This window comes from Lithobates pipiens, unplaced genomic scaffold (genome assembly GCF_037356315.1).
Source record: "Lithobates pipiens isolate NorthernLeopardFrog02 unplaced genomic scaffold, aLitPip1_a1.2 Scaffold_8, whole genome shotgun sequence".
Lineage (NCBI taxonomy): Eukaryota > Metazoa > Chordata > Amphibia > Anura > Ranidae > Lithobates > Lithobates pipiens.
In genome coordinates this window covers 462,230,321-462,255,705 of record NW_027507903.1, presented here as the reverse complement: position 1 = coordinate 462,255,705, position 25,385 = coordinate 462,230,321, and the positions used below count along the sequence as shown (strand labels likewise).

Here is a 25,385-nt window from a genome sequence, read left to right as displayed (position 1 = left end):
GAATGCCAATGGTCCCAAAAAAGTGGCACAATTGTCCGACGTGTCTGCCATAATGTCACAGTCCCGATAAAAATCTCAGATTTTTTGGTTTTTTGATATTTGGTGAAACCTGAGGATTCTTTTTCTTTTGTAAGCTGTTTAAACAAATGATTCATGTGGTATTACTTAGGACAATAACTAGCATATGTTTACTGTTTATGTTCTTTATCTTTCACACAGCGGTTGCATCCGCGATTTATATTCTTTTTCTTCTTGCATTTATGTAATGTCATATTGTGAGTTTATGAAAATTTAATAAAGATTATTCTAAAAAAAAAAAAAAAAATCTCAGATTGCCGCCATTACTAGTAAAAAAAAAAAAAAAAATATAATAGAAATGCCATAAAACTATCCCCTATTTTGTAGACGCTATAACTTTTGTGCAATATATGCTTATTGTGATTTTTTTTTAACCAAAAATATGTAGAAGAATACATATCAGCCTAAACTGAGGAAAAAACATTTTTTAAATATATTTTTGGGGGATATTTATTATAGCAAAAAGTAAAAAATATTGCGTTTTTTACAAAATTATCGCTCTTTTTTTGTTTATAGCGCAAAAAATAAAAACCGCAGAGGTGATCAAATACCACCAAAAGAAAGCTCTATTTGTGAAAATAAGGACGCCAATTTTGTTTGGGTGCAACTTCGCACGACCGATGCAGTGCCGAATCACAAAAAGTGCTCTGGTCAGGAAGGGGGTAAAATCTTCCAGGGCTCAAGCAGTTAACAATGTCTGGATATGGATAATGGAAAGAGGGACTTGGGTGATGGCATCTACTCTTTTATGATGCTACACCCATAGCATAAAACTATGGATTTAGAATATTCCTGTGAGGGGCTAGAGACGTTTCTACTGTCTATTGTTGAAGCTGATCTGTTATTCCACTTTCCCGTTCCTTTCTTCTCTTTCCCTGGTTTCCCTACCCCTCATTCCTTCATTATCTTACATGACTTTCTTTTAATTACCAAAAGTATATGTATAACTTTGGCAACTTGTCTTTTCTTTTTGTAAAAGTCTATTCACAGTTATAATGTGTTCAAAATGTAAAAACCATGAAAAATACAATAAAATATTTTGGGAAAAAAAAAAAAATGTTTGGCATGTACAACAGTTCTCATATGTATTTCTACTGCTGATTTAGCTTTCTGCCTGGGGTTCAGCTGTAATCCTGAACTTAAGGAGGCGTGCAAGTCAATGAGTTTTTCATCTGACAGGAAGAAAATATAATATTTTTTTTTAAATAACACATTTCCTTCTAGTTAGAGATCAGCATGACAAATAAGGTGTATTAGCATTTGTGGAGGAAGCGCCACGCGAGAGTGGCAGTGCCAACAGCAAGCAGTCATTCTCCTTCTGCAGCCTGCATACTGATCAGCAACAAGCAGCAGGAATAATGTACTGTAGCTCTGGCAGGTGACACTTCCTTTATCTGCATAGGAGGATCAGACTGTGAAGACAAATAGACTGCTGAGAAAGCAAAGGTCACCTGTGTACATATACAAAACTGAAGTCACTGTATATTCATAGGACCCCTATGAAGAAGAAATAAGTCCCACCCCTGTGAATATAGAGGTGATATAAGCAGATATAAAAGACAAATGAATGCAGCTCTGTAATCATTAATACAGCATTAAACATATTTTTAACCCCTTGTCTGCCCAGGGTACATTTTTAAAACGTCCTTGTATTTAGGGGACTAAAACAAGCTCACAGATGTTGTTGAAGCTATGAGCTTAAAGTGGTATTAAAGGTTTGGCACACACGTCATGCTTACCCTAATCCTCTTCTTCTTGGGCCCCCTGCCAGCACTCCAGGCTCCTCCCCCATGACCAGTACCCCTAATAGCAAGCCACTTGCTATGGGGGCACTGGTTCTTGCTCGCTCCCGACCCTGCTTTATGCGTCCATAAGACAGCACTTCTGTGAATGGACATTGCCCTGCCCACTGTTCTCTGCTCATTGGCTCCCATTGCTGCCTCAGCCAATGAGGAGAGGGAGTCCCAGATAGCCAAGGCTCTTGTGTACATCACTAGATCAAGTGGGGGCTCAGGTGAGTATTAGGGGGGAGCAGCACACAGACGTTTTTTACCTTGATGCATAGAATGCATCAAGATAACAAAAAAAAAACCTTCAGCCTTTACAAGCATTCTAAAATTACTTTTTTTCAGCTGTATCCTAGCTTTAATTAATTTTATGGTATCGGCTCCCCATATTCTCAGTGTGTGCCCACCCCTACCCACCGCTGCCACCTGCGTTAAATGTACTCAGGATGCTTAGTGGGAGAAGCTCGTGGAACACCCGTTCCCTGATCTCCTTGATGATGAATGAACCTGGAAGTGACAAGCATTTCACCTTTTACAGGTTCAGAACTGTCACTCCCCAATCTAAGCTTGATTAGCTTCAGTGGAGGTCAGAGGTGACATTAAGGGTCTAAAAGGCCCTTGATGTCTCCAAAAAGAGGACCTATCGCCTGTCCATGTTACCACATAGGAGTTTGTCATAGCAATATCTATATGGTGTCAGCCTGTTGCAATCCCTGTACAGCAGAGCTGGAGTGTGAGAGGAAGAAACAGCACATGGAGCCAAATAGGCTGATAGGAAGAGAAAGCAACATAGCAGAGAGCTGAGGTCATCACTGTGCTGATTTTCCTTTCCCTGTCCAGTAACAGGCTGTGGGGATGGTTCAAAGAAAGTGGATTGGATGATGCTGGTCATCAGGCTGAGGACATCTGGTGGCAAAAGTAAAAATACTGAATGAAGTTGAATAATGCAGCAAAAGCTAGTTTGATTCATGGTATCTTTTAATTAGCCCTTAATTTTAATCTTGCTATTTTTGGCTTACCTTCTGCTTTAAACTTTGAACATTGAAATTCCACCTTGCCATAAATACAGAAGGTAGGGGATTGTTGCAGCAGAAAAGCAGATGCACATTTTGGATTTATTCAGTATGCCATGGGTGAATTAGCAAAATGTGACAATGGAACCTGCAACATCCAGTCAGAATTCATCTTTCACTGGCATTAACCTGGTAATTTGCTGTGTGCACTTTATCAACAGGCCTGCTTGTAGCTAGTATTTCCACATCTGGACAGTTAGGGCCCAATTCTGTCAAAGCTCTTTATTTAGTTTTGGACGAAGTGGGAAGGTTTAGAGCCCCTGTAATGTTTTAATGGTTTTCTTTATCCAAAACGAAATAACTAAATAGGGGGATACAGTAGAGAATGTTTAGAGCCCCTGTCAGGTTTTTGTTGCTCTTTGTATCCCTATTGGGGAGATTCCTCACTTCCTGTCAGTAACCCAATTGATAGAGACTTCTAAAAACAATTCCCTTTACCAGAATCAGAGCAATATAATATGGATTCCGATTTGTTTGACTTACACTCCTGCTTGCATGGTTTTATTGAAAAAAAAACATGCATATTTCTTATTATTTGTATTTTTTTTGTTATAGGCATGTATATCATGCAGACCGTTTACACAGTGCTTTTTTCAAACTGTACACTGCCCTTGAGTAGCTTACAATGCAAGGTCACACTCTCACATGCACACACACTAGGGGCAATTTTAGATATGATCCAAATAACTTACCAGCATGTCTTTGATGTGTGTGAGGAAACCAAAGTACCCAGCAGAAACCCACCCAAGTACAGGGAGAACATGCAAACTCCATGCAGGTAGCATCCTAGGCAAGGTTCAGACTAAGGACCCCATTGCTGCAATGGCAGCAGTGCTAGCTAGTTAGTCACAGTGCTGCTTCTTACAAAATGTATTCATCATCAGAACATTTAAACACACAGACAGGTTGAAAAAGGACTTACAATGTTGTTAGCATTTGGTTTCATTGATATGGTTCCGTATAGCTCTTCCCCTCTTCGTACTGTTAGGTAATCCTCCATGTAGAAGACTGTTTGTTTCCAGTGTGTGTAAGGTGCATCAGGGGCTGTGGAAAAATAAGCAAAAAAAAAGATTGCTGCTAAAAGTAAACAATTATTCTCAGAGGCTTTAGAAAAGAAAGAAACAAAACAAATGCAGCTCAGCTGCAATACTCACCTTCAATCCAGCATTGTCCCTGCAATACCTCTAATTTTCCACAAGATGTCCTCAGTCTTCCAGGTTGAATAAAGCCCATTGTAACTCGTACTGGAAAACTGAGGAAAGACTGAGCGTGAGGCGTCATGGCGCCATCCCTGAGAGGGGATGTCACCATGGCATCCTGCAATCACATTATATTAACAAAGGAGTGGTTCTAACATCATCACAGCAGTGGTGGAACCTGGATCCAGGAGTTAAGCATAAATATCCAGATTCAGACTTAAAGTAAGTAAAACTTTATATCACGAAAAACTGAAAACTTTCATTAGTTGGCCTGTTCAGTCATAACAAGAATATTTGACTACTTGCATAAGCTTAATTGTAGTTTGGTGATTTAAATGTGTTCTATTCAAGATTAACCTTTTTTTCTCAGTGCAAAACAGAAGTCCCCAGATGTCACAATAATCCAATATTCTAGAGGGCGGTAATATGTAATTTTCTTTTTCGGGAAAGACACATTGACAGGGGTCTCAGCAAACAAGCTTCCAAACATCCACGTCTGCTCCTGGCCTAATACTGTGACAGTCAGTAAATTGAAACTGAAAACCATTTTTTCCCCAAGGCCTATCTTTAGAAAACCATTTTCATCACATTACCGAAATGCTACCTTATTTAAATCACTCATACTTGCATGGAAATTGAAGTAAATCCCAATAATATAGTTTTCCTTCAGAAATATCACCAGTAGATTTAGATGAGAATAATCTTCTATATGTCAGGAAGCCTGACCCACCTCCATCTAAATGGAACATTTCAGTTGTATAGGGGTGCTGCTATTTGAAATCCCATGTTGTTTTTTTGTTGTTTTTTGAGGGTAACACTATGAGATCAACTGTGACACTGATAGGGTTGCTTACAGTGATACCCCCACTGATCCACTTATACTCACCTTTCACTGCTTATCCAAGTGCCCCTTCTGCCTCACCAAAAAATACCCAGTGTTGGCTGCTGTGGAAACATAGAGGAAACAGTCCCTCCATCTTCTCCATATGTGACAGTGCTTATGCCTAACATATGGCAGCTAGGTCCAAGCAGGACCTCATACAAGAGAGTCCAATGTTGCAGGACCCCTATACACAGGGGGCATGCACCTGGTATTTTTATGGAAGCTACAAGACAGGAAGGAGTTAATTACCATTGGTTTGAGGGGGTTTTAAACAGACATTGTCACTTTAATCTTAATGGACAAAGTGATGGTGTCTCTTACAGTGCCTTGCGAAAGTATTCGGCCCCCTTGAACTTTTCAACCTTTTGCCACATTTCAGGCTTCAAACATAAAGATATAACATTTTTATTTTTTGTGAAGAATCACCAACAAGTGGGACACAATTGTGAAGTGGAACGAAATCTATTGGATTTTTGAAACTTTTTTAACTAATAAAAAAATGAAAAGTGGGGCGTGCCAAATTATTCGGCCCCCTTGCGTTAATAGTCGCTTGGGGTATGTCTCTATCAGTTTTGCACATCGAGAGACTGAAATTCTTGCCCATTCTTCCTTGCAAAACAGCTCGAGCTCAGTGAGGTTGGATGGAGAGCTTTTGTGAACAGCAGTTTTCAGCTCTTTCCACAGATTCTCGATTGGATTCAGGTCTGGACTTTGACTTGGCCATTCTAACACCTGGATACGTTTATTTGTGAACAATTCCTTTGTAGATTTTGCTGTATGTTTGGGATCATTGTCTTGTTGGAAGATAAATCTCCGTCCCAGTTTCAGGTCTTTTGTAGACTCCAACAGGTTTTCATCCAGAATGGTCCTGTATTTGGCTGCATCCATCTTCCCCTCAATTTTAACCATCTTCCCTGTCCCTGCTGAAGAAAAGCAGGCCCAAACCATGATGCTGCCACCACCATGTTTTACAGTGGGGATGGTGTGTTGAGGGCGATGAGCTGTGTTGCTTTTACGCCAAACATATCGTTTTGCATTGTGGGCAAAAATATTGATTTTGGTTTCATCTGACCAGAGCACCTTCTTCCACATGTTTGGTGTGTCTCCCAGGTGGCTTGTGGCAAACTTTAGACAAGACTTTTTATGGATATCTTTGAGAAATGGCTTTCTTCTTGCCACTCTTCCATAAAGGCCAGATTTGTGCAGTGTACGACTGATTGTTGTCCTATGGACAGACTCTCCCACCTCAGCTGTAGTTCTCTGCAGTTCATCCAGAGTGATCGTGGGCCTCTTGGCTGCATCTCTGATCAGTCTTCTCCTTGTCTGAGCTGAAAGTTTAGAGGGACGGCCAGGTCTTGGTAGATTTGCAGTGGTCTGATGCTCCTTCCATTTCAAAATGATCGCTTGCACAGTGCTCCTTGGGATGTTTAAAGCTTGGAAAATCTTTTTGTATCCAAATCCGGCTTTAAACTTCTCCACAACAGTATTACGGACCTGCCTGGTGTGTTCCTTGGTCTTCATGATGCTCTCTGCGCTTTTAACAGAACCCTGAGACTATCACAGAGCAGGTGCATTTATACAGAGACTTGATTACACACAGGTGGATTCTATTTATCACCATCAGTCATTTAGGACAACATTGGATCATTCAGAGATCCTCGCTGAACTTCTGGAGTGAGTTTGCTGCACTGAAAGTAAAGGGGCCGAATAATTTTGCACGCACCACTTTTCAGTTTTTTATTTGCTAAAAAAGTTTAAAATATCCAATAGATTTCATTCCACTTCACAATTGTGTCCCACTTGTTGGTGATTCTTCACAAAAAAATAAAATTTTATATCTTTATGTTTGAAGCCTGAAATGTGGCAAAAGGTTGAAAAGTTCAAGGGCGCTGAATACTTTCGCAAGGCACTGTATATGTAAACCTTCAAGTAAAAAAAGCCTTGCTTAATGTAGCGGGGATATAACTGTGTATGAATGCAATTAATGTGAAGTACAATGTAAATCTATGGACAATGTTATTCACTAGGATTGGATGCCATCTAGTGACCAAAACTGGAAATAGACTTTGCTATTTTCCCTTTCTATGGTGTTGGAAGGATAACAGGAAGTGACTCTGTTTACTTTGGTCATTTGACCTCATCTACCTAGGAGTCTGTGTGACCTACCCATGAACACTTGGATATGCAGTGCATGCTAGGTGGGAAATAAAAGGGACTGCAGCGGCCATATTTGGTCTCTTGGAACCACGTTGCCTGCCTGTGCGGAACTGTGTGTAAGGTTCTCGGATGCATTGGTAGATAGTCACCGCGTAGTGCAAACCGGACTGTTTGCTGGGTGACTTTACGGAGCCAAGAGCTGGTGATCAGACCAACGGGGATCGGAGACGCTTGTTGGAGCAGCGGAGAGCGGGATCCAGTGGTTGGAGAGACACGGAGCATCTGGCCTAGTCAGCGTAAGCAAGCTGCAGTTGTAGGACTCAAGCCATCACTCAGAACTCTGATCCGATTGGTGAGCGGGTTGCGGCCCACTGTTCAATCTATTACACTTACTTAGACTTACTAATAGGCCTCGCTTGGACCTGTTGTTCCACGGAAGCATAACTTAGCAACTGACACTTAATAGGCTCAAGGCCTGTTTCACTTTAGTACCTAAGTGTGATTACAAGTTTCTGGAGTTATACCTGGAGTGTTCTAAGTTAACTTTCTCTACTTACCTCTTTGGATTACAATTATTTGAGGAACTATTTAAGCTAGCGAAGAAAGAAGATAAAGGAAGAAATACATTAAGTGAGGCCTCATGTAGACTTTAAATAACGGGAGCTCCCAGGTCTAGATAGCAACATACTTGCATGTTGTTTATTGTATTTGCCTGTTGACTTATGTTGTGCTGACGTTCTACGTTGGAACAACAGTGCAAACTCTGTAACCACCTATTTGCTATATTTTCAGTAAAAGTATTCCTGTTTAAAGCGGGAGTCCACCGGGACTCCGCGTTTTTTTTTTTTTTTTTTAAAAGCCAGCAGCTACAAATACTGCAGCTGCTGACTTTTAAATAGTGACACTTACCTGTCCAGCGCGCCCGCGATGTCGGCACCCGAAGCCGATCGCTCGCTCGGCTGCCGGGTCCCGCCGCCATCTTGGGTATGGGAATCAGGAAATGGAGCCTTTCGGCTTAATTTCCCGGTTCCCTACTGCGCATGCGCGAGCCGCGCGGCACAATCCGGACGGTCCCCGCTGCCTCTGGGAGCTGTGTGTTTCCCAGCAGGCAGCGGGGCACTTGCTAAAGGGGGCGGGCGCTTGCGGAACGTACGCCCCGTTCCGCAGAGAGCTAGCCCGGAAGTGGGTGCAGTTACCTGGATTATCCAGGTAACTGCACCCCCCTCCCCCCTGAAAGGTGCCGATTGTGGCGCCGGAGGGGGGGGGATTCCGATGAGCGGAGGTCCATTTTAGGGTGGACCTCCGCTTTAAGAGTACAAGTGTGTGGTTTACTGTCTTTCCCCACCAGGTGGAGCCAAATGACCCTGAGGGATAGACACAGGTACATGATACTGTTTACACTGTACTCTGTACTGTATTATTATTGCACCACAGATGTGCCAAGGGGACAGAGTCATTCAGAAGGGGGGTTTCTCAGTAGTGTGCAAGCCCAATTAAAATCAGCAGCACCTTCGGGGGTCAGTGCTACATTAATATATCAGGGCCTCCCACAATCATGCATAACCTCTTCAAAGTACACAAAAAGAAAACCCTGTAGCCTAAAAAGTTAATATACTTACCTTACCCTTGGCTTCCATCTGCAGTGGCCAAGGTGTAAGTGCCTTAACCCAAATCTCAGAAAAGTACACGAGAAATGCGATACTCAGCATTTTTTTCATTTTTGCTGGAAGAATGACCTCTGCAGTACAGGAGCTGATGGTATAGTAGGTGTAATCCCAAACTCTAATCCTTTTGGCCCCACATTCAATCACTGTCCAAATCTTGCTGCATCAACCTACGCAACATCTCCAAAATTCCTTACCAATGACACCACAAAGCTCCTAGTTCACTCCCTGGTCATCTCTCGCCTCGATCACTGCAACTCACTCTTCATTGGCCTATCTTAATATAGGCTATCCCCCCTTCAATCCATCCACCTTACCAACTGTTCAGTGTCTGCTACTCTTCTCCGTCAATCCCTCCACTGGCTTCCACTCACCCAACAAATTAAGTTCAAAATACTAACAACTACTTAAAAAGACATCCACAACTTGGCCCCCAGCTGCATCACTAACCTAGTCTCAAAATACCAACCTAATTGTTCTCAACGTTCCTCCCAAGTCCTCCTGCTCTCTAGCTTCCTTGTCACCTCCTCCTATTCTTACCTCTGGGACTTTTCCTGAGCCTCTCCCATAATATGGAACTCCCCACCCCAATCCTTTCGACTATCTCCTACTCAGGAAGGCCTCTCTTATTCTTCCTGTGTTAAATTGCATTGTAACTGTACTGTCTGGCCTCATGTTGTAAAGCGCTGCACAAACTGTTGGTGCTATATAAATCCTGTATAATAATAATATTGTTAGTGTGAGGTAAAGTCCTGTTCGAGATAGCACCAGCACACCGTGTAAAGATAAACACACGGTGCACTTTAATGTTGCCAACAGAAAGCAACAAAGCCATTTTAACAATAGCTTGCTTACTATCCCTACAAATAGCCAGAATTAAATAACAAAATTTAACCCCACGCCATTGACTTTTATGCCACATAAACACGACCGGACTTTACGAGGGACTAGGTCCGACGGTCTTTCCGACGGACTTTCGGCGGAGTTCCGACTGACTTTCCGAATGAACGGACTTGGCCACACACAATCACACCAAAGTCCGACAGATTCGAACGTGATGACGTACGATGGGACTAGAATAAGGAAGTTGATAGCCAGTAGCCAATAGCTGCCATAGCGTCGGTTTTTGCCTGTCGGACTAACATACACACAAACAGATTTCTCGGTCCGGCGGAGTTCCAGTGGGAAAATGTAAAACATGTCCTATTTCTAAAGTCGGACAGATTTTTGGAAAGTAAAGGTCCGATGGAGCCCACACATGATCGAATTGTCTGACGGACTTGTTTCATCGGACCTTTGCTGTCAAAAAGTCCGGTCGTGTGTACGTGGCATAACAGAGTCTACACTCTGCTGCAAAGTCCGTGACCATCAAGCAAGATTGACAAAACTGTTCAGTAACCAACCCCTAGCAGATTTTCTCATCCATATACATTTGCATTTTTTGTATACCAATTCATACTGAAAATGTACAATGCTTCAAATAACTTGCTTTATTTGACCAGAGACTTTGGTTTAATGAATAGAATGAGATGTTTGAAAACCGTTTCCACACACTAGGTGCTAATTGAAAAAGAATATATTTTTATTACACGAGAACAGAGACAGTTGTGTTTTAGGAGAGACATTAACTGATTTGTACTTAAAGTCACTGCTAAGAAATTAACATACTGATAAAAATAGCATGGAAATCTGTTAACGGTCTAAATTTATAATCCAGTCTTGCTAAAAATTAACCATCATAGATATAATTTGCTCAATGTTAATGTGATATACTTCTAATAATTATATATTATATGGACTCCAGTCAGAAAAGAAAAAAATATTAGTGGATATTTATTATAGTCACAGCTTTCTTGAAAATCCTGCATCATCAAATATTTCTCGGTAGCAAATCCAAGGTCCTATCAACCATGGAATCCCTGTGTTTGACCTGTGACAGCCATGAACGGTGCTGGACGTGATCTACCTAATTTAGCCTGGGATAAAAAAACAAAAAAACATATATACTGTAGGTGAGAACCCTTCCACTATGATTGACAAAGCTTCACTGTAAAGGTGTGTATAGTGATCTCCCCTATATAACTTGGGAGGAAGATAGAGGATCTAATGAGGGTCTGAACCTTGCCTCACTCAGGTTCATTCATAAAGACAGTGAAGAAAAGAGCTCCACAAATGTGTCTGAGAGTCCAATTCCTTTTATTGATCACAATAGAAATAGTGAGCAGCCGATTTTTTTTATTATGATAGAGATAACTCCTCTATCATCAGGGTTTTTGAGTACAAGAAATGGTGGATCACTGGCCCAAACAATTGAGATTGTTCTGCATGTGGAAGGGCTTGTTCAGGTTGCTGGTCACCCTGAGTCTTTACATATGCAACAAACTCCACTTTGAGCTTACACAGAGTTTGGTCTATTTATCCACTTTTTTTTTATCCATATAAACCAGGATGAAGCGAGAGCAATGGCCCCTGAAATGCGTTGGAAACTTGCTGTTACTATTTAATATCTGTCGGACCCAATTTTCCAACTTGTTGGAAATATTTTCCGACAAACTGGTCCGATTGGACATACTCCGATCATGTGTAGAGAATTTTGATCGGACAAAGTGCCACGCATGCCCAGATCAAATTCCTACACCAAAGCTATTGGCTACTAGCGTGAACGTAGTCCTGTCGTAACGAAATAACGCCATCACGTTCTGAACGATCGGATTTTCCGACAACTTGGTCCGACCATGTGTATGCAACAGTTTCGGACACAATCCGTCGGACAAAATCCGTCGGACAAAATCCAACGGATTTGGTTGGAAGAATGTCCGACCGTGTGTACAAGGGCTTAGAGCTGATTAGAGGGAAGCGACATCCCCCCTCCCCCCCAAAGAGCACACAGGAACACAGTTGAGGATATCAATCAGATGGAGTTTCTCACCTGTCCCCTTTTTTTCTCTTGGTGTCAGGAAAATTTATCAGAAGTGATTCATGCTAAGATAGCAGGAAGAACGAAGCGGCAGACAGAAATTACAGATAGTGTCTTGGATTGAGACAAGTACACACTATAGTGGGATATGCTTTGCTCATATTTCATGTCTGAGTTTTACAACCACTTTAAAGCGGTAGTAAACCCGCAATTTTATTTTATTTTTTTAAACCTGCAAAGCAAAAGGCATAATGAGCTAGTATGCACCGCATACTAGCTCATTATGAAATACTTACCTTAGAACGAGGCCCCAACATCTGGCCCGATCCACGCCGAGGGAGCTGACATGCTCCCTCTGCGTTTCTTCCGGGTATCGCGGCTCCGGCGCTGTGAGTGGCCGGAGCCGCGATATCGTCACTCCCGCGCATGCGCGTGGGAGATTTCATTCCGGCCGGTTGGCCACTGCCGGATTTTCAGGCCGAGAATCCCCTTGTGCGCATGCGCCGCTGCAGTCAGCGGCGCATACCGAGGGAAATATCTCCTAAACCGTACAGGTTTAGGAGATATTTTTTTTACCTACAGGTAAGCCTTATTAAAGGCTTTCCTGTAGGTAAAAGTTAAAAATTTGAGTATAAAACCACTTTAAGTATGGGAAGGATGCTTCAAAGGATTGTGGTTAGCATTCACTTCCACACATTCTGTGGTGATTTAAACAAATGTATGTATCTAAAAATAAAACAAATACATATTTAAATCCAATCCTCATTTGAAAAAATATCACTCATGCATTATATTTATATTTAAATCTAATAGTGAGCCAGCTGACGACTTTGTTGAAATACAACCGATTGGCTTTAGATCTGAGCCAAACTAGGACCGAGGATCAAAAGGGAACTCCCTGTAGAATGTAAGTCTGAGTATATTTATAAACTTCGGTGCCATAATCAGCTGTTTTAGTTATTTAGAACAAATCCTTTTCATGTTTAACCAGCAGACAGACTATATCAAATGGAAACACATTGGACAGTTGTTTCTGAAGATAAAGCAAAACACAATCCACTGTACTAGAGTTTGAAAAGAAATAATTGAAAGTGATACTAAAGTCTTGTTTTGTTTTTTTGTTGTTAAAAATAACAAACCTGTTATACTTGCCTGCCCTGTTGTAGTGTTTTTTCACAAAGCAGCCCAGATCCTCCTCTTCTCGGGTCCCTCCAGGGCTGGACTGGGACAAAAATTTGGCCCTGGACTTCATCATGACCGGCCCACTTTAACTTTGAGTGTGCCCACCAGCAGCCCCCTTCACATCTGAGTCCCCACCAGCAGCCCCCTTCACATCAGAGTCCCCATCAGAAGCCTCCATCACATCAGAGTCCCCACCAGCAGCCCCCTTCATATCAGAGTCCCCACCACATCAGAGTCCCCACCATGAGTCCCCACCACATCAGAGTCCCCACCAGCAGCCCCCTTCACATCAGAGTTCCCACAAGAAGCCCCCTTCACATCAGAGTCTCCATCAGAAGCCCCCTTCACATCAGAGTCCACACCAGCAGCCCCCTTCACATCAGAGTGTCCTCCCTCTCCCTCCCCTCCCATATGTACTCACAGTTTTGAAGGCAGCTTTTCATTCCTCTCTCCAGTCATGTGATAACAAGTGATAAGGGGAGAGAGGAAGGAAAGTCTGCCGGTTGTCCATCTCCCCCTGCAGGCTGGAGGTAGCATAGCTAAATGCTCACTCCAGCATATGACAGAAGCTGCTCCTCCTGACAGTGATCACTCACTGTCAGAAATGAGCGGCTCCAGGACTGCACCCGACTGGCCCACTGAGCCATTCGGCCCACCGGGAAACTCCCGATAGTCCCGATGGCCAGTCCATTCCTGGGTCCCTCTTCTGTGCTCCTGGTCCCTCTCTCCTCTTACAGCTCCCTGTGTCCATTCAGATACAGAGCCACGGCCTGGCCCTCCCCTTTTCTCTCCTCATTGGCTGACTGGTTTTGAGCGACATCAGCGAGAGCCAATGGTGCCATGCTGCTGTCTCAGTCAATGAGGGTTGGAGGGCAGCCGAGACACTCCTGTAACATTGCTGGATCTTGACGGACCTCAGGTGTTAGGGGGTTGGGGGGGGGGGTTGGCTACTGCACACAGAAAGTTTTTTATCTTAATGCATAGAATGCATTAAAGTCGATGTAAACCCTCACATATCCAAGGTGAAGTGAACAGCCTCAGATAACACACAGAGATGAAACAAATCTCCCGATATAAGTTTTACATGTATATCTGATGTCTTCATCTGTATATATCCTTTAGAAAATGCTCTTCGTGTTGAAATTTTTCTCTTCCTGCATAGACTGGGAGTGGATTATTGGAAAACAGGCAAGACAGCTAACTGGAAGAAAAGCATACACCCCCTCTCCTCAAAGGCAAAGGAAGAAAGGGATGGGCACAGCTCTGCCCTCAGACGGCTAAACTGTTTAAAGCAACCTCCCCTGACACAAACTTCTATCTCCCGTCTCAGAGAACATGTGAGAGGATATCAGGCTGATAACAGAAGAATGTAGCAAGAGACAGCTATAGGACTCAGTGCTTTGGAGAGAGAGATAAGAAAACACTACATATATATGTGTACCCAGCTCAATTTCATGTATCAGGTTTACATCCACTTGGGCAGGGGTCAGGAACCTATGGCTAGCGAGCCAGATGTGGCTCTTTTGATGGCTACATCTGGCTCTCGCGTGGTGTGCCAATCTGCGGATTGAGCCCATAGGAAAGGCCGTGGCTTTGGCCTGGCTCTGGAGCTGCGGCCATCTTGGTACACCCAGTGGCAGCCTAGGTGAGCGGAGCGCTGATGTCATCATCACTGCCTGCTTCATCTGCTCCTGGATGTGCATATTACAGTGGGGGAGATGTGCATATTACAGTGGGGGAGACGTGGATATTACAGTAGGTGGGAGATGTGGATATTACAGTGGGGGAGATGACGTGGATATTACAGTGGGGGAGATGACGTGGATATTACAGTGAGGGAGATGTGGATATTACAGTGGAGGAGAGACATGGATATTACAGTGGGGGAGATGACGTGAATATTACAGTGGGGGAGATGACGTGAATATTACAGTGGGGGAGATGACGTGAATATTACAGTGGGGGAGACGTGGATATTACAGTGAGGGAGATGTGGATATTACAGTGGAGGAGAGACATGGATATTACAGTGGGGGAGATGACGTGAATATTACAGTGGGGGAGATGACGTGAATATTACAGTGGGGGAGATGACGTGAATATTACAGTGGGGGAGACGTGGATATTACAGTGGGGGAGACGTGGATATTACAGTGGGGGACACGTGGATATTACAATGGGAGGAGATGACGTGGATATTACAGTGAGGGAGATGTGGATATTACAGTGGGGGAGATGACGTGGATATTACAGTGAGGGCAGATGATGTGAATATTACAGTGGGGGAGATGTGCATATTACAGTGGGGGGAGAAGTGGATATTACAGTGGGGGAGATGTGCATATTACAGTGGGGGAGACGTGGATATTACAGTGGGGGAGATGACGTGGATATTACAGTGAGGGAGATGACGTCGATTAATTAGTCGATTAATCGGTTAAAAAAAAGAACATTAAGACCACCCTATGCCTGCATGAAGCTTAACCGCACCACGTATCAACCAGACTACAAAGCCATCAGCAAAACCATGCAGCACCAGAAGTTGCATTAATGGTAAGAAGTACTTTATTCATCAATGGTTAGCAACAGCATAACAACGTTATTAAAAGAATTCAGAGCCATGTCATGTTCGGCAACTTTGCCGTATTTCTTTGTTCTGTGATTTATCTCTTAATAAAGAACACCTGATTGTTTAATTCAGAGACTTATTGTACTTTACAAGTGTTGGTCTTACATAGAATGCACACATTTACTTATATTTCGTTTTAAACAAATTGTATGGCTCTCACGAAATTACATTTTAAAATTGTGGCGTTCATGGCTCTCTCAGCCAAAAAGGTTCCCTACCCCTGGGCTAGGGTAATATATGGACAGGCTAGGGTACAATATATACAGACTAGGGTATTATATAGACAGGCTAGGGTAGTTTATGGACAGGCTAGGGTAGTTTATGGACAGGCTAGGGTAGTTTATGGACAGGCTAGGGTAGTATATGGACAGTCTAGGGTAGTATATGGACAGGCTAGGGTAGTATATGGACAGGTTAGGGTAGTATATGGACAGGTTAGGGTAGTATGAATAGAATGCATGAAGGTAAAAAATCTTCACCCTTTACAGACATTTTTAGCCTTAGGATAAAATGAGTTTTGAAAATACACATCTAAGAGATAAACATTTATAGCAGTGGTCATCAACCCTGTCCTAAGGGCCCACTAACAGGCCAGGTTTGCAAGATAACTGAAATACATCACCGGTGATATCATTTGCTGCTCAGTGATTGCAGTATTCTAGTCTGCATCTACCCAAGGTAATACATACAACCTGGCCTGTTAGTGGACCCTGAGGACAGGGTTGATGACCACTGATTTATAGGATCATTGCTCTGCTGTGAAATATTTTGCCTGTAATTTGGAAGCTCCCACATTTAGATCTATTGTACATCAGCAACATTTAACTGGTTCCCACCCAGCCTATGGTACAATGACAGACGGGCAGGGCAGCTCTTATTCTGGAGGATGTCATATGATGTCCTCCCATTCTTAACGTGCAGCAGGGTGATCAGTGGTGCGCTGTGTCCCTTGGACACAGGGACACAGCGCATTTCACCAATCACGGTAAATAGCCAATGACGCAGGCTCATTACCATGTGATCAGCTGCATCCAGTCATAGCTGATCACATGTAAACATATGTCGGTTATCTGCATTTACTTTCCTCAGCACTGTCACTGTCTGAGGAAAGGTAAGCCAATAAGCTTATTTCTGTGACAAGGGACATTTACATTGATAATCAGTGCACCCCCCTCAGTGCAGTATATCAGTGTTCATCACTGCAGCGTATCAGTGCCCATCAGTGCTGCATGCCAGTGTCCATCAATGCCACCTTATCAGTGCAGCCTCATCAATGCCACCCATTAGGGGAGCCTCATCCATGCCAATCAGTTCAGTCTAATCAGTGCAGCCTCATCAGTGCCCATTAGTGCAGTGTCATCAGTTCAGCCTCATCAGTGCCCACCAGTGCAGCTGCATCAGTGCCCACCAGTGTAGCCTCATCAGTGCCAATTAGTGCAGCTTATCGGTGCCCATCAGTGCAGCCTCATCAGTGTCCATTAGTGTAACCTCATCAATGCAGCCTATCCGTGCCCACCAATGCAGCCTTATTAGTGCCTATCAGTGCCGCCTATCAGTGCACATCAATGCCACCTTACCAGTGCAGCGTCATCAGTGCCAATCAGTGCAGTCTAATCAATACCAATCAGTGCAGTCTAATCAGTGCAGCCTTATCAGTGCCCATTAGTGCAGCGTCATCAGTGCAGTCTCATCAGTGCCCACCAGTGCAGCCTTATCAGTGACCATCAGTGCAGCCTATCAGTGCCCATCAGTGCAGCCTATCAGTACCCACCAGTTCAGTCTCATCAGTGCCCACCAGTGCAGCCTTATCAGTGACCATCAGTGCTGCCTATCCGTGCCCACCAGTGCAGCCCATCAGTTCCCATCAGTACCACCTCATCACTGCAGCCTATCCGTGCCCACCAGTGCAGCCCATCAGTTCCCATCAGTGCTACCTCATCACTGCAGCCTATCCGTGCCCATCAGTGTAGCCTATCAGTGTCCATCAGTGCCACCTCATTAGTGCAGCCTATCAGGGCCCATCAGTGTCACCTTATCAGTGCCCACCAGTGCAGCCTTTCAGTATCATCTATCAGTGTCCACCAGTGCAGCCCATCAGTTCCCATCAGTGCCACCTCATCACTGCAGCCTCTCCGTGCCCATCAGTGTAGCCTATCAGTGTCCATCAGTGCCACCTCATCAGTGCAGCCTATCAGTGCTCATCAGTGCAGCCTATCAGGGCCCATCAGTGTCACCTTATCAGTGCCCACCAGTGCAGCCTTTCAGTGCCGTCCATCAATGCCCACCAGTGCAGCCTATCAGTGTCCATCAGTGCCACCTCATCAGTGCAGCCTATCAGTGTCCATCAGTGCAGCCTATCAGTGTCCATCAGTGCTCACCAGTGCAGCCTATCAGTGTCCATCAGTGCAGCCTATCAGTGTCCATCAGTGCTCACCAGTGCAGCCTATCAGTGTCCATCACTGCAGCCTATGAGCTGGTAAAGTGGTGTCCAAGCCTCTTATTCCATCTTGCAGGACTGGTGATCAGCGGGTGCTTGTGCTGTGTGCTTTGCTGTGTAAGGTATCTTCTCACCTGCTCCGCTCCAGTCCCTAAACTATACCCTGCTCTGGCGCTGCCCCACAAGTCATGCCCACCCCATGCCGCTCCACAACTAATGCCTCATCCTGCTTGGCCGCTCCTCAGTCGCTACAGTGTACACAGGAGGTGACGTGACACTGTATGCTGGAGGCAGAGACATGCAGTGCCAGTGGAGTTTTGTATATTGCTGTTCCCGCTGCACAGAAGTGCGGCCGTCCCTGCTCAGACTGCCGCCAGGGTCCAATGGACCCACTGGGACCCATGGTAGGGCTGAACCTGCTGAGCCGCCATTCATAGAAGCCGAACTATAGCTTCTATAAAAGACACAACATCTTTAAATGGACAGGTGGATGTTTGCTAGCCCCACCCCTCTATTTGGGGATCCTGTTTTATTCTTAAAAGCTGTAGTACTGTTATGTTATGTCTCTTATGTTTTAGCTAAACTTAGGCTTTAAAACCACATACAGCTTAACCAGTTATAGACCTGAACATTTTCCTTGTTAATGACCAGGCCATTTTTTGCGATAAGGCACTGCGTCACTTTAACTGACAAATGGGTAGTTGTGCGATGTTGTACCCAAACAAAATTTTCCCCACAAATAGAGCTTTCTTTTGGTGATATTATATCACTGCAGCGTTTTTATTTTTTGCGCTATGAACAAAAAAATAGCGACAATTAAAAAAAAAAAACAATATTTTTGACTGGAGGAGGAGACATATCGCTGTGCCTAGTCACTAGGAACAGCAGATCTGTCTCTCCTTCCCTATCAGAACGGGTGTGTGTTCACATGCACATGGGGCTCCCCCGCCGTGCAGCGGGTGTGCATGCCTATTATCGCCCTTAAAGGTGCTGACATACACCTACGACGACTTGAGGGATCGTGCTGACCTACCGCAGTATAATGATGGCGGCTGGTCGGCAATTGGTTAAAGGAAACCTATAATTAGATAAATATGGGGGTTACCATTTATACCTCTTTTAGAAATACTATTTTCCTGGGCGTGATGATGGCCTCATGCAGGGGTCTCCAAACTTTCTAAACAAAGGGCCAGCTTAATGTCCTTCAGACTTTGTGGGAGCCGGACTGTGGCCAGTGTGAGTAGAAAATGTCCTGGCGTCAGTGTAACTAAAAATGCCCCATCATTGGCATTAGTGGGAGGAATAGTGCCCCATTGTTGGTATCAGGGGAACAAATAGTGCCCGATCATTGGTGTCAGTGCAATGAATAGTGCCTCATTATTGATGTCAGTGCAAAGAACAGTGCCCCATCAATGGTGTTAGTGGGAGGAATAGTGCCCCAAGGACAGGATCAAAGCAAGCAAAGGGCCACATCTGGCCTCCTGGCCATAGTTTGGAGACCATTGGTCTATTGCATAGTTGGGAGTTGTTTTGCAACAGTCATATCATTAAAGCAATGCCATACTTTAATCTAACCTATATAAAATAGCTGTAGTTATCATGGCTAAAGAAAAAAACAAGAAGCCTGGTAGTTAACATGTACAATGGTCCTAAGGTTTTGCAAGGTACAGTCATTAACTATATAAACAATTATTCTGCACAGTAAAAAAAAAAAAACTGTGGAAAAACACCAAATCCATCAAAACTAAGCAAAGAAGCTGTCCCCTCACATCACAAAACCCCTTCATAGCAGAATTCTCCTTGCATTTACAGCCCCCTTTGCAACCACAGACCCCCCCCCCCCCTTACATCACAGCTTCCCCCTTGCACCACAGTCCCCCCAAACATCACAGTTTCTCCCCCCTCACATCACAACCCCCCCTTGCAATCGCAGACCCCTTCCTCACATCACAACTCCCCCTTCCTCACATCACAGCCCTCTCTCCTATCACAGTCCCCTTGAAATAAGAGAGCCCCCTCTCACAACACAGCCCCCGTTGAAACCACTACCCCCCGCCTCACATCACAGCCCCCACATCACAGTCTCCCTTTACATCATAGTCCCTCACACATCACAGCCCCCCTTGCAATCACACGTCCCCCCTTACATCACAGTCCCCCTTGAAATCACAACTCCCCTCCTAACATCACAGCTCCCCACTCTCACATCATAGCCCCCCTTACATTACAGCCCTCTTTGGAATCACACATCTCCCCTCACATCACAGCCGCCTTGCAAATATAGTCCCCCCCTGCAATCACAGTGCCCCCAATAAACCAAAGCACCCATTGCAGTTACAGCTCTCCTCCCTTTACAGTCCTACATTAACACAAGGAGGACAGGAGGCGCATCAGAGTGGACTGCTCTTCTGTGTGTACTCACCTGCCTGCCGCTGCTCCAGCTGTTAAACTTACAGCAGGGCAGAGGGCGGGAGGCACAGCAGGTCTGCAATGAGGGTGGGAGCTGCCCAACTTTTCTTGTTAACAAACAAGTGATTGGTTGCTAGGACTGCCTCAGAACCCAACATCCGCTTATTAATTTTAAAATGTGGGCAACTCCTGCTCTCAGTGCAGGCCTGCCATGCCTCTTGCCCTCTGCCCTGCCAGGGACAGGCAGGCAAGTACACATAGAAGAGGAGTCCTGGCTGCTAAGTGGTGCACCTGATGTCCAGACAGGACTGTCACTCGAACTGTGTCTAGACTGTGGACTGCCATTTGATGGATGACACCTAATCTAGAGCTATTTAAAAAAAAAAAAAACCTGGCCTCTTTAGCTCAGTGGGGGCGCGGGGGGGGGGGGGGGGGCATGGAAGAAAAAGGACTATTTCTTCACCTTCAGGTGCAGTGAAGTAATTTGCAGTGCAGCAGTTCCTGATAATTAAACTTAAGTTCCAGCCTCTTCTACAGTATGTCAAACCTCTGGAGCAATCCATCGGATTGATATAAAATAAGCCAGGACTTTCGTTTAATAATAATATTACTCTGCTCCAACGCTGACTTTCAACACAGAGCTTTCCCCTTCAGTACTTTACTTCCTCCACTAGAAGTTCCCCAGTTTGATGACCAGCATCATTCATCCAACTTCTTCTGAGCTGAGACTGTCCTGGGCCTGTGACTGTATGGTGACTTTTCAGGTGAAAGGAGAAGCAGCACAGTGATGAGCTCATCTTTCTGTTGCTTTGCCCTCGCCTTTCTGGTCTCATTCAATAGGGGCAGTTGAGTGCCCCATGCAGGGCAGAGTTTTGCCCGCACGAGAATGCAGAGGTGTTGCATGCATGTCTGGCAGGCAGTCCCACACGGCTGTGTCCTAATGTCAGATCTATGTGGAATGTAATGCAACATGGGATATACGGTATGTAATAATGATTACAGAACTACGTTAATTTATATCTTTTATATCTGCCTAAAGTTCCTCTCTAAAATAAACTTGTCATTGAATAAATCAAATGAACCTGATCACCTGCTCTCTGGATAAGAGAAAGTTATTACGCTTGTCAAGTGTTAAAACATGAAATAAGTGAATAAATTGCTGACGCCTAGAGGTGGCTTCATGAATCAGCATGCATCTTTACCATAGCGTTAATTTACAAATTCCAACAATTCCTGCAAAACTGAGAGCTAATCTGCCTCCTTATACACCTTCCTATTATTAGCCAGTCACAGTGATGTGTAAATATGGAGATTCAGGAGGTGGCAGATCAGCCCATGCCTTTTGAAATATCAGAATTCATGCATTAGAGGGTTCCAGGTTTGGAGGTTTTAATAAAAATGTACATACAGACATCAGATTCATGTACTTAGTTTATATTTTTACCAACTTACAGGTATACATTTTGATTGTTCAATATTTTTTTTATTGGAAATGTCAAATTAGCTTTGTACAGAACCCAATGCAAACAATGGTGGTTCCAAACATCACACAGGTGTCACATCAGGAATAATATAATTAGTTAAATTGTGTTGTCTTACATCATAGATAACAGTTAAAGTGGAATCTCACCCTAAAGGGAAACTTTCCCTTTATGCACTCCTCCCCTTCTATAACTTATGGCATATGATAATTGTTTTTGGGGATCAGGTACCTAGTTTCCATAGGTATCCGCTACCACTTCTGGTCAGATCGCCTAGGCCAGGGGTGTCCAAACTTTTTTCAGAGAGGGCCAGATTTGATGAAGTGAACATGCGTGAGGGCCTGATATTTTTTGAACCATTAAAATTCAGTCTAAGTGTGTTTGTCCAAGCACTAATACACTGCCCAACAAGAATTCTCCTGCCTTTGCAGCTGTGTGTGGCTCTCTGTGGGCATGTTATTTGGATATATATATATATATATATATATATATATATGAGAAATATATTCATTTATTTTCAGAATGAGCACACACAGCTCCATAGGGGTTCAGTAGGAATGTACTTCCTGACTGCCATCCCTATCTCCATCTGCTACCTGTGTAGAGGGCCGTCATCAGGGGGGGACAGCTGATCCAACTGTATGGGGCCCCTGGGGCCCAAGGGACCTGCTCGGGCCAGAAGGCGGCAGAACGGGTGAAGGGGAGCCATGTTGTGCACTATAGAAATGATCTTGCTGCTTCTGCTGCTCTCTTTGTCATTGAGCTCAGACATCGAAGCTCTTTACTGACACCTCTGGCTACTATGTACATGTGCACCCCTTGTGTGAGCTGCCTGTACTGTGCTCCTCTGTGTCAGCAATATGTCAGCTTTGTGAAAATGAGCTGGGACTAGGTAGGAAGATTTCCTTTACAAGTATGGGCTTTGAAGGAAAGGGAGGGGGACTGCTTGTGTACAGGGAGAGGACAGAGGTTTATGTGTTTACAGATTTGTGCATGTGTGGGGCTGACATATTGACATATATACACACAGATGGGGGGACTCACATATATACATGTGTAAGGGGGGCTGGCACATATACAGGTGTGGGGGGGCTGATATATATATACACAGGTGTAAGGGGGGCTGGCATATATACAGGTGGGAGGGGAGCTGACATATATACAGGTGTGAGGGGGGAGGCTGACATATAAACAAGAGTGTGGGGGCTGGCATATATACAGGTGTGGGGGCTGACATATATACAGGTGTGAGGGGGAGGCTGACATATAAAAAAGTATGAGGGGCTGACATATATACAGGTGTGAGGGGGGCTGACATATATACAGGTGTGAGGGGGGGAGGCTGACATATAAACAAGAGTGAGGGGGGCTGGCATATATACAGGTGGGGGGCTGACATATATACAAGTGTGAGGGAGGCTGGCATATATACAGGTGGGGGGGGGCTAACACGTATACAGATGTGTGTGGGGGTGGGGCTGAAATATATACAGGTGTGTTTGGGGGGTTGACATATATAAAGGTGTGAAGAGGGCTGGCATATATACAGGATTGAGGGTGTGGGCTAAAATATATACAGGATTGGGGGGGGGAGCTGAGTGTATAAAGGTGAGGTGGTCGGTGTGTGGATCCCATGGGTAAGCCTTGAGAAATGTTGGGGGCCCAGGCCTTAAGCTTTATTAAGGGCACAAACATTTCTCATGGCTGGCCCGCCTGTGTAACCAATCAGGCTTCCAAAGCAGGTTTGAATCTGGGGTGTACCAGCATCACCAGCAGATGTGCTCCAGAATCACCATTTCCAGATGGAAAGTTGTGCGGTGGACTGGTGCAGTACAGCAATGCCTGATTAGAGAAATAAACCACTCAGCAAGATAGCTGTGCCCTTTGATCTCATCTCAAGGTCTAATTTTCAATTCTGATGGAAGAGAACGTCCAAATATAAAGTAACACGTAAACAACTGATATTTGATACCTTTTCACAAAAGGAAAATTACGTTTCTTATAGTGAATTTTAGCTTACATTAAAGTTACAGAATTGCCCTTCTCTTCCCACCATATGAATTTTTTCATGGCATGGAAAAATTACGAGCCAGCTTTATAAAAGCAGAAAAATGAAACACAAAGATATGTAACACATAACTGGAATTTATATTTATTTGACAAGGATTGACGAATAAGGTAATTACTTATCATTACAATTTCATAGGATGTTGGAGGCATTAGTCATGCCATTAAAGACTAAAGTTAAAAGAGTGGGAGTAGCAAATGGCACAGGTTGATGTAATGCATTGATTGTCCTTCTTTGTAGGGAAACCATGAAAATGTATGATTGCCGTCACATGCAATTCACTGTACTACAGGTGTTAACTGTTACAAAAGAATTCTATACAATTCAATAACAGCCCACTATAATTTAAAGAATTCTTTGCATTATGATGGCTTTAAAACACTCAGGCTGATTCAATAATTAGCAGAAGGAGCAATAACATAATTACCAAGTACAATAAGTCCTAGAAAATCAAAACTAGAACACAGTTTATAGAACAAGATGGAGTCTGGTTGGCTGTGATTACTTTTTTTATATTTAGTGGTTTTCTCCCTAAATTGCAAGCCAAACTATCCGTAAGTAATATCTCATTTCAACCTAAAGGATTACATGGAGTAGGGATTTGGAAGTTTGGTCCCCAACCAGAACTCACCAGAAGCAAGAGAGCAGGTGGACTAAAGGATTTCATAAAGGGTACAGTTACCTTCTTTGTCTTCTCCAACCTGAAGTTTACAGTATCTAAAGCCAAAACTTTTTTGGGGATCAAGTGGTAAATTTCTAAGAACCTCTATCAGGTTTTAATTACTGTCTAGGTATATTTACTCTCTCTACTTGTCCTGAAACTTAAAGCGTATCTAAGGTCACAGGCTAGGTTCACATATTTATTTATTTAGTACAGCTACTTACATAGCGTCATATTAGCCCCTGCCTTCAAGGTGCTTACAAGCTAAGGTCCCTAACTTACATACACATACTAGAGCCAATTTTGACAGGAGCCAATTAACCTATCAATATGTCTTTGGCATGTGATAGGAAACCAGAGTACCCGAAGGAAACCCACGCAGGCACAGGCACAAGGAGAACATGCTAATTACACGCAGGTGGTGCCGTGGCTCTGACTCGAACCCACAACCCCAGTGCACATATTTGTGGTTCTGCGTGCTGCTTTTGAATGGGCTGCTGTACCTGTGTTTCCTGAAGGAAAAGGTCTCTAAACAGTTTTTAAAAACATGGCTTTTCAGTAAGTGGTGGTAACATTAAGATTTAAAGACACCTCTGCGTGTTTTATCAGTAGCGGCTGCTTGCCAGTGTGGGAACATGTGCGGTTCCCTAGCCATAGGGACCTCAGTAAACCTAGCCATAATGTAAAAAAATATATTTACTTCCTCGTTGAATTTTTTATTATTATTTCTAACCTACTCATAATATAATAATCTGAATGA

At 43.8% G+C, this 25,385-nt stretch overlaps 1 protein-coding gene across 2 annotated transcripts in view; it reads right to left on the bottom strand.

Moving 5' to 3' along the window:
- PRMT8 (protein arginine methyltransferase 8) overlaps positions 1-25,385 on the bottom strand; it is a 276,893-nt gene that overhangs the window by 2,704 nt on the left and 248,804 nt on the right. For both annotated transcript variants that reach the window (XM_077468496.1, XM_077468495.1), the window contains exon 9: positions 3,861-3,982. In XM_077468496.1, coding sequence (XP_077324622.1) covers positions 3,861-3,982 — 122 coding nt within the window. The remainder of the gene's footprint in view (positions 1-3,860; positions 3,983-25,385) is intronic.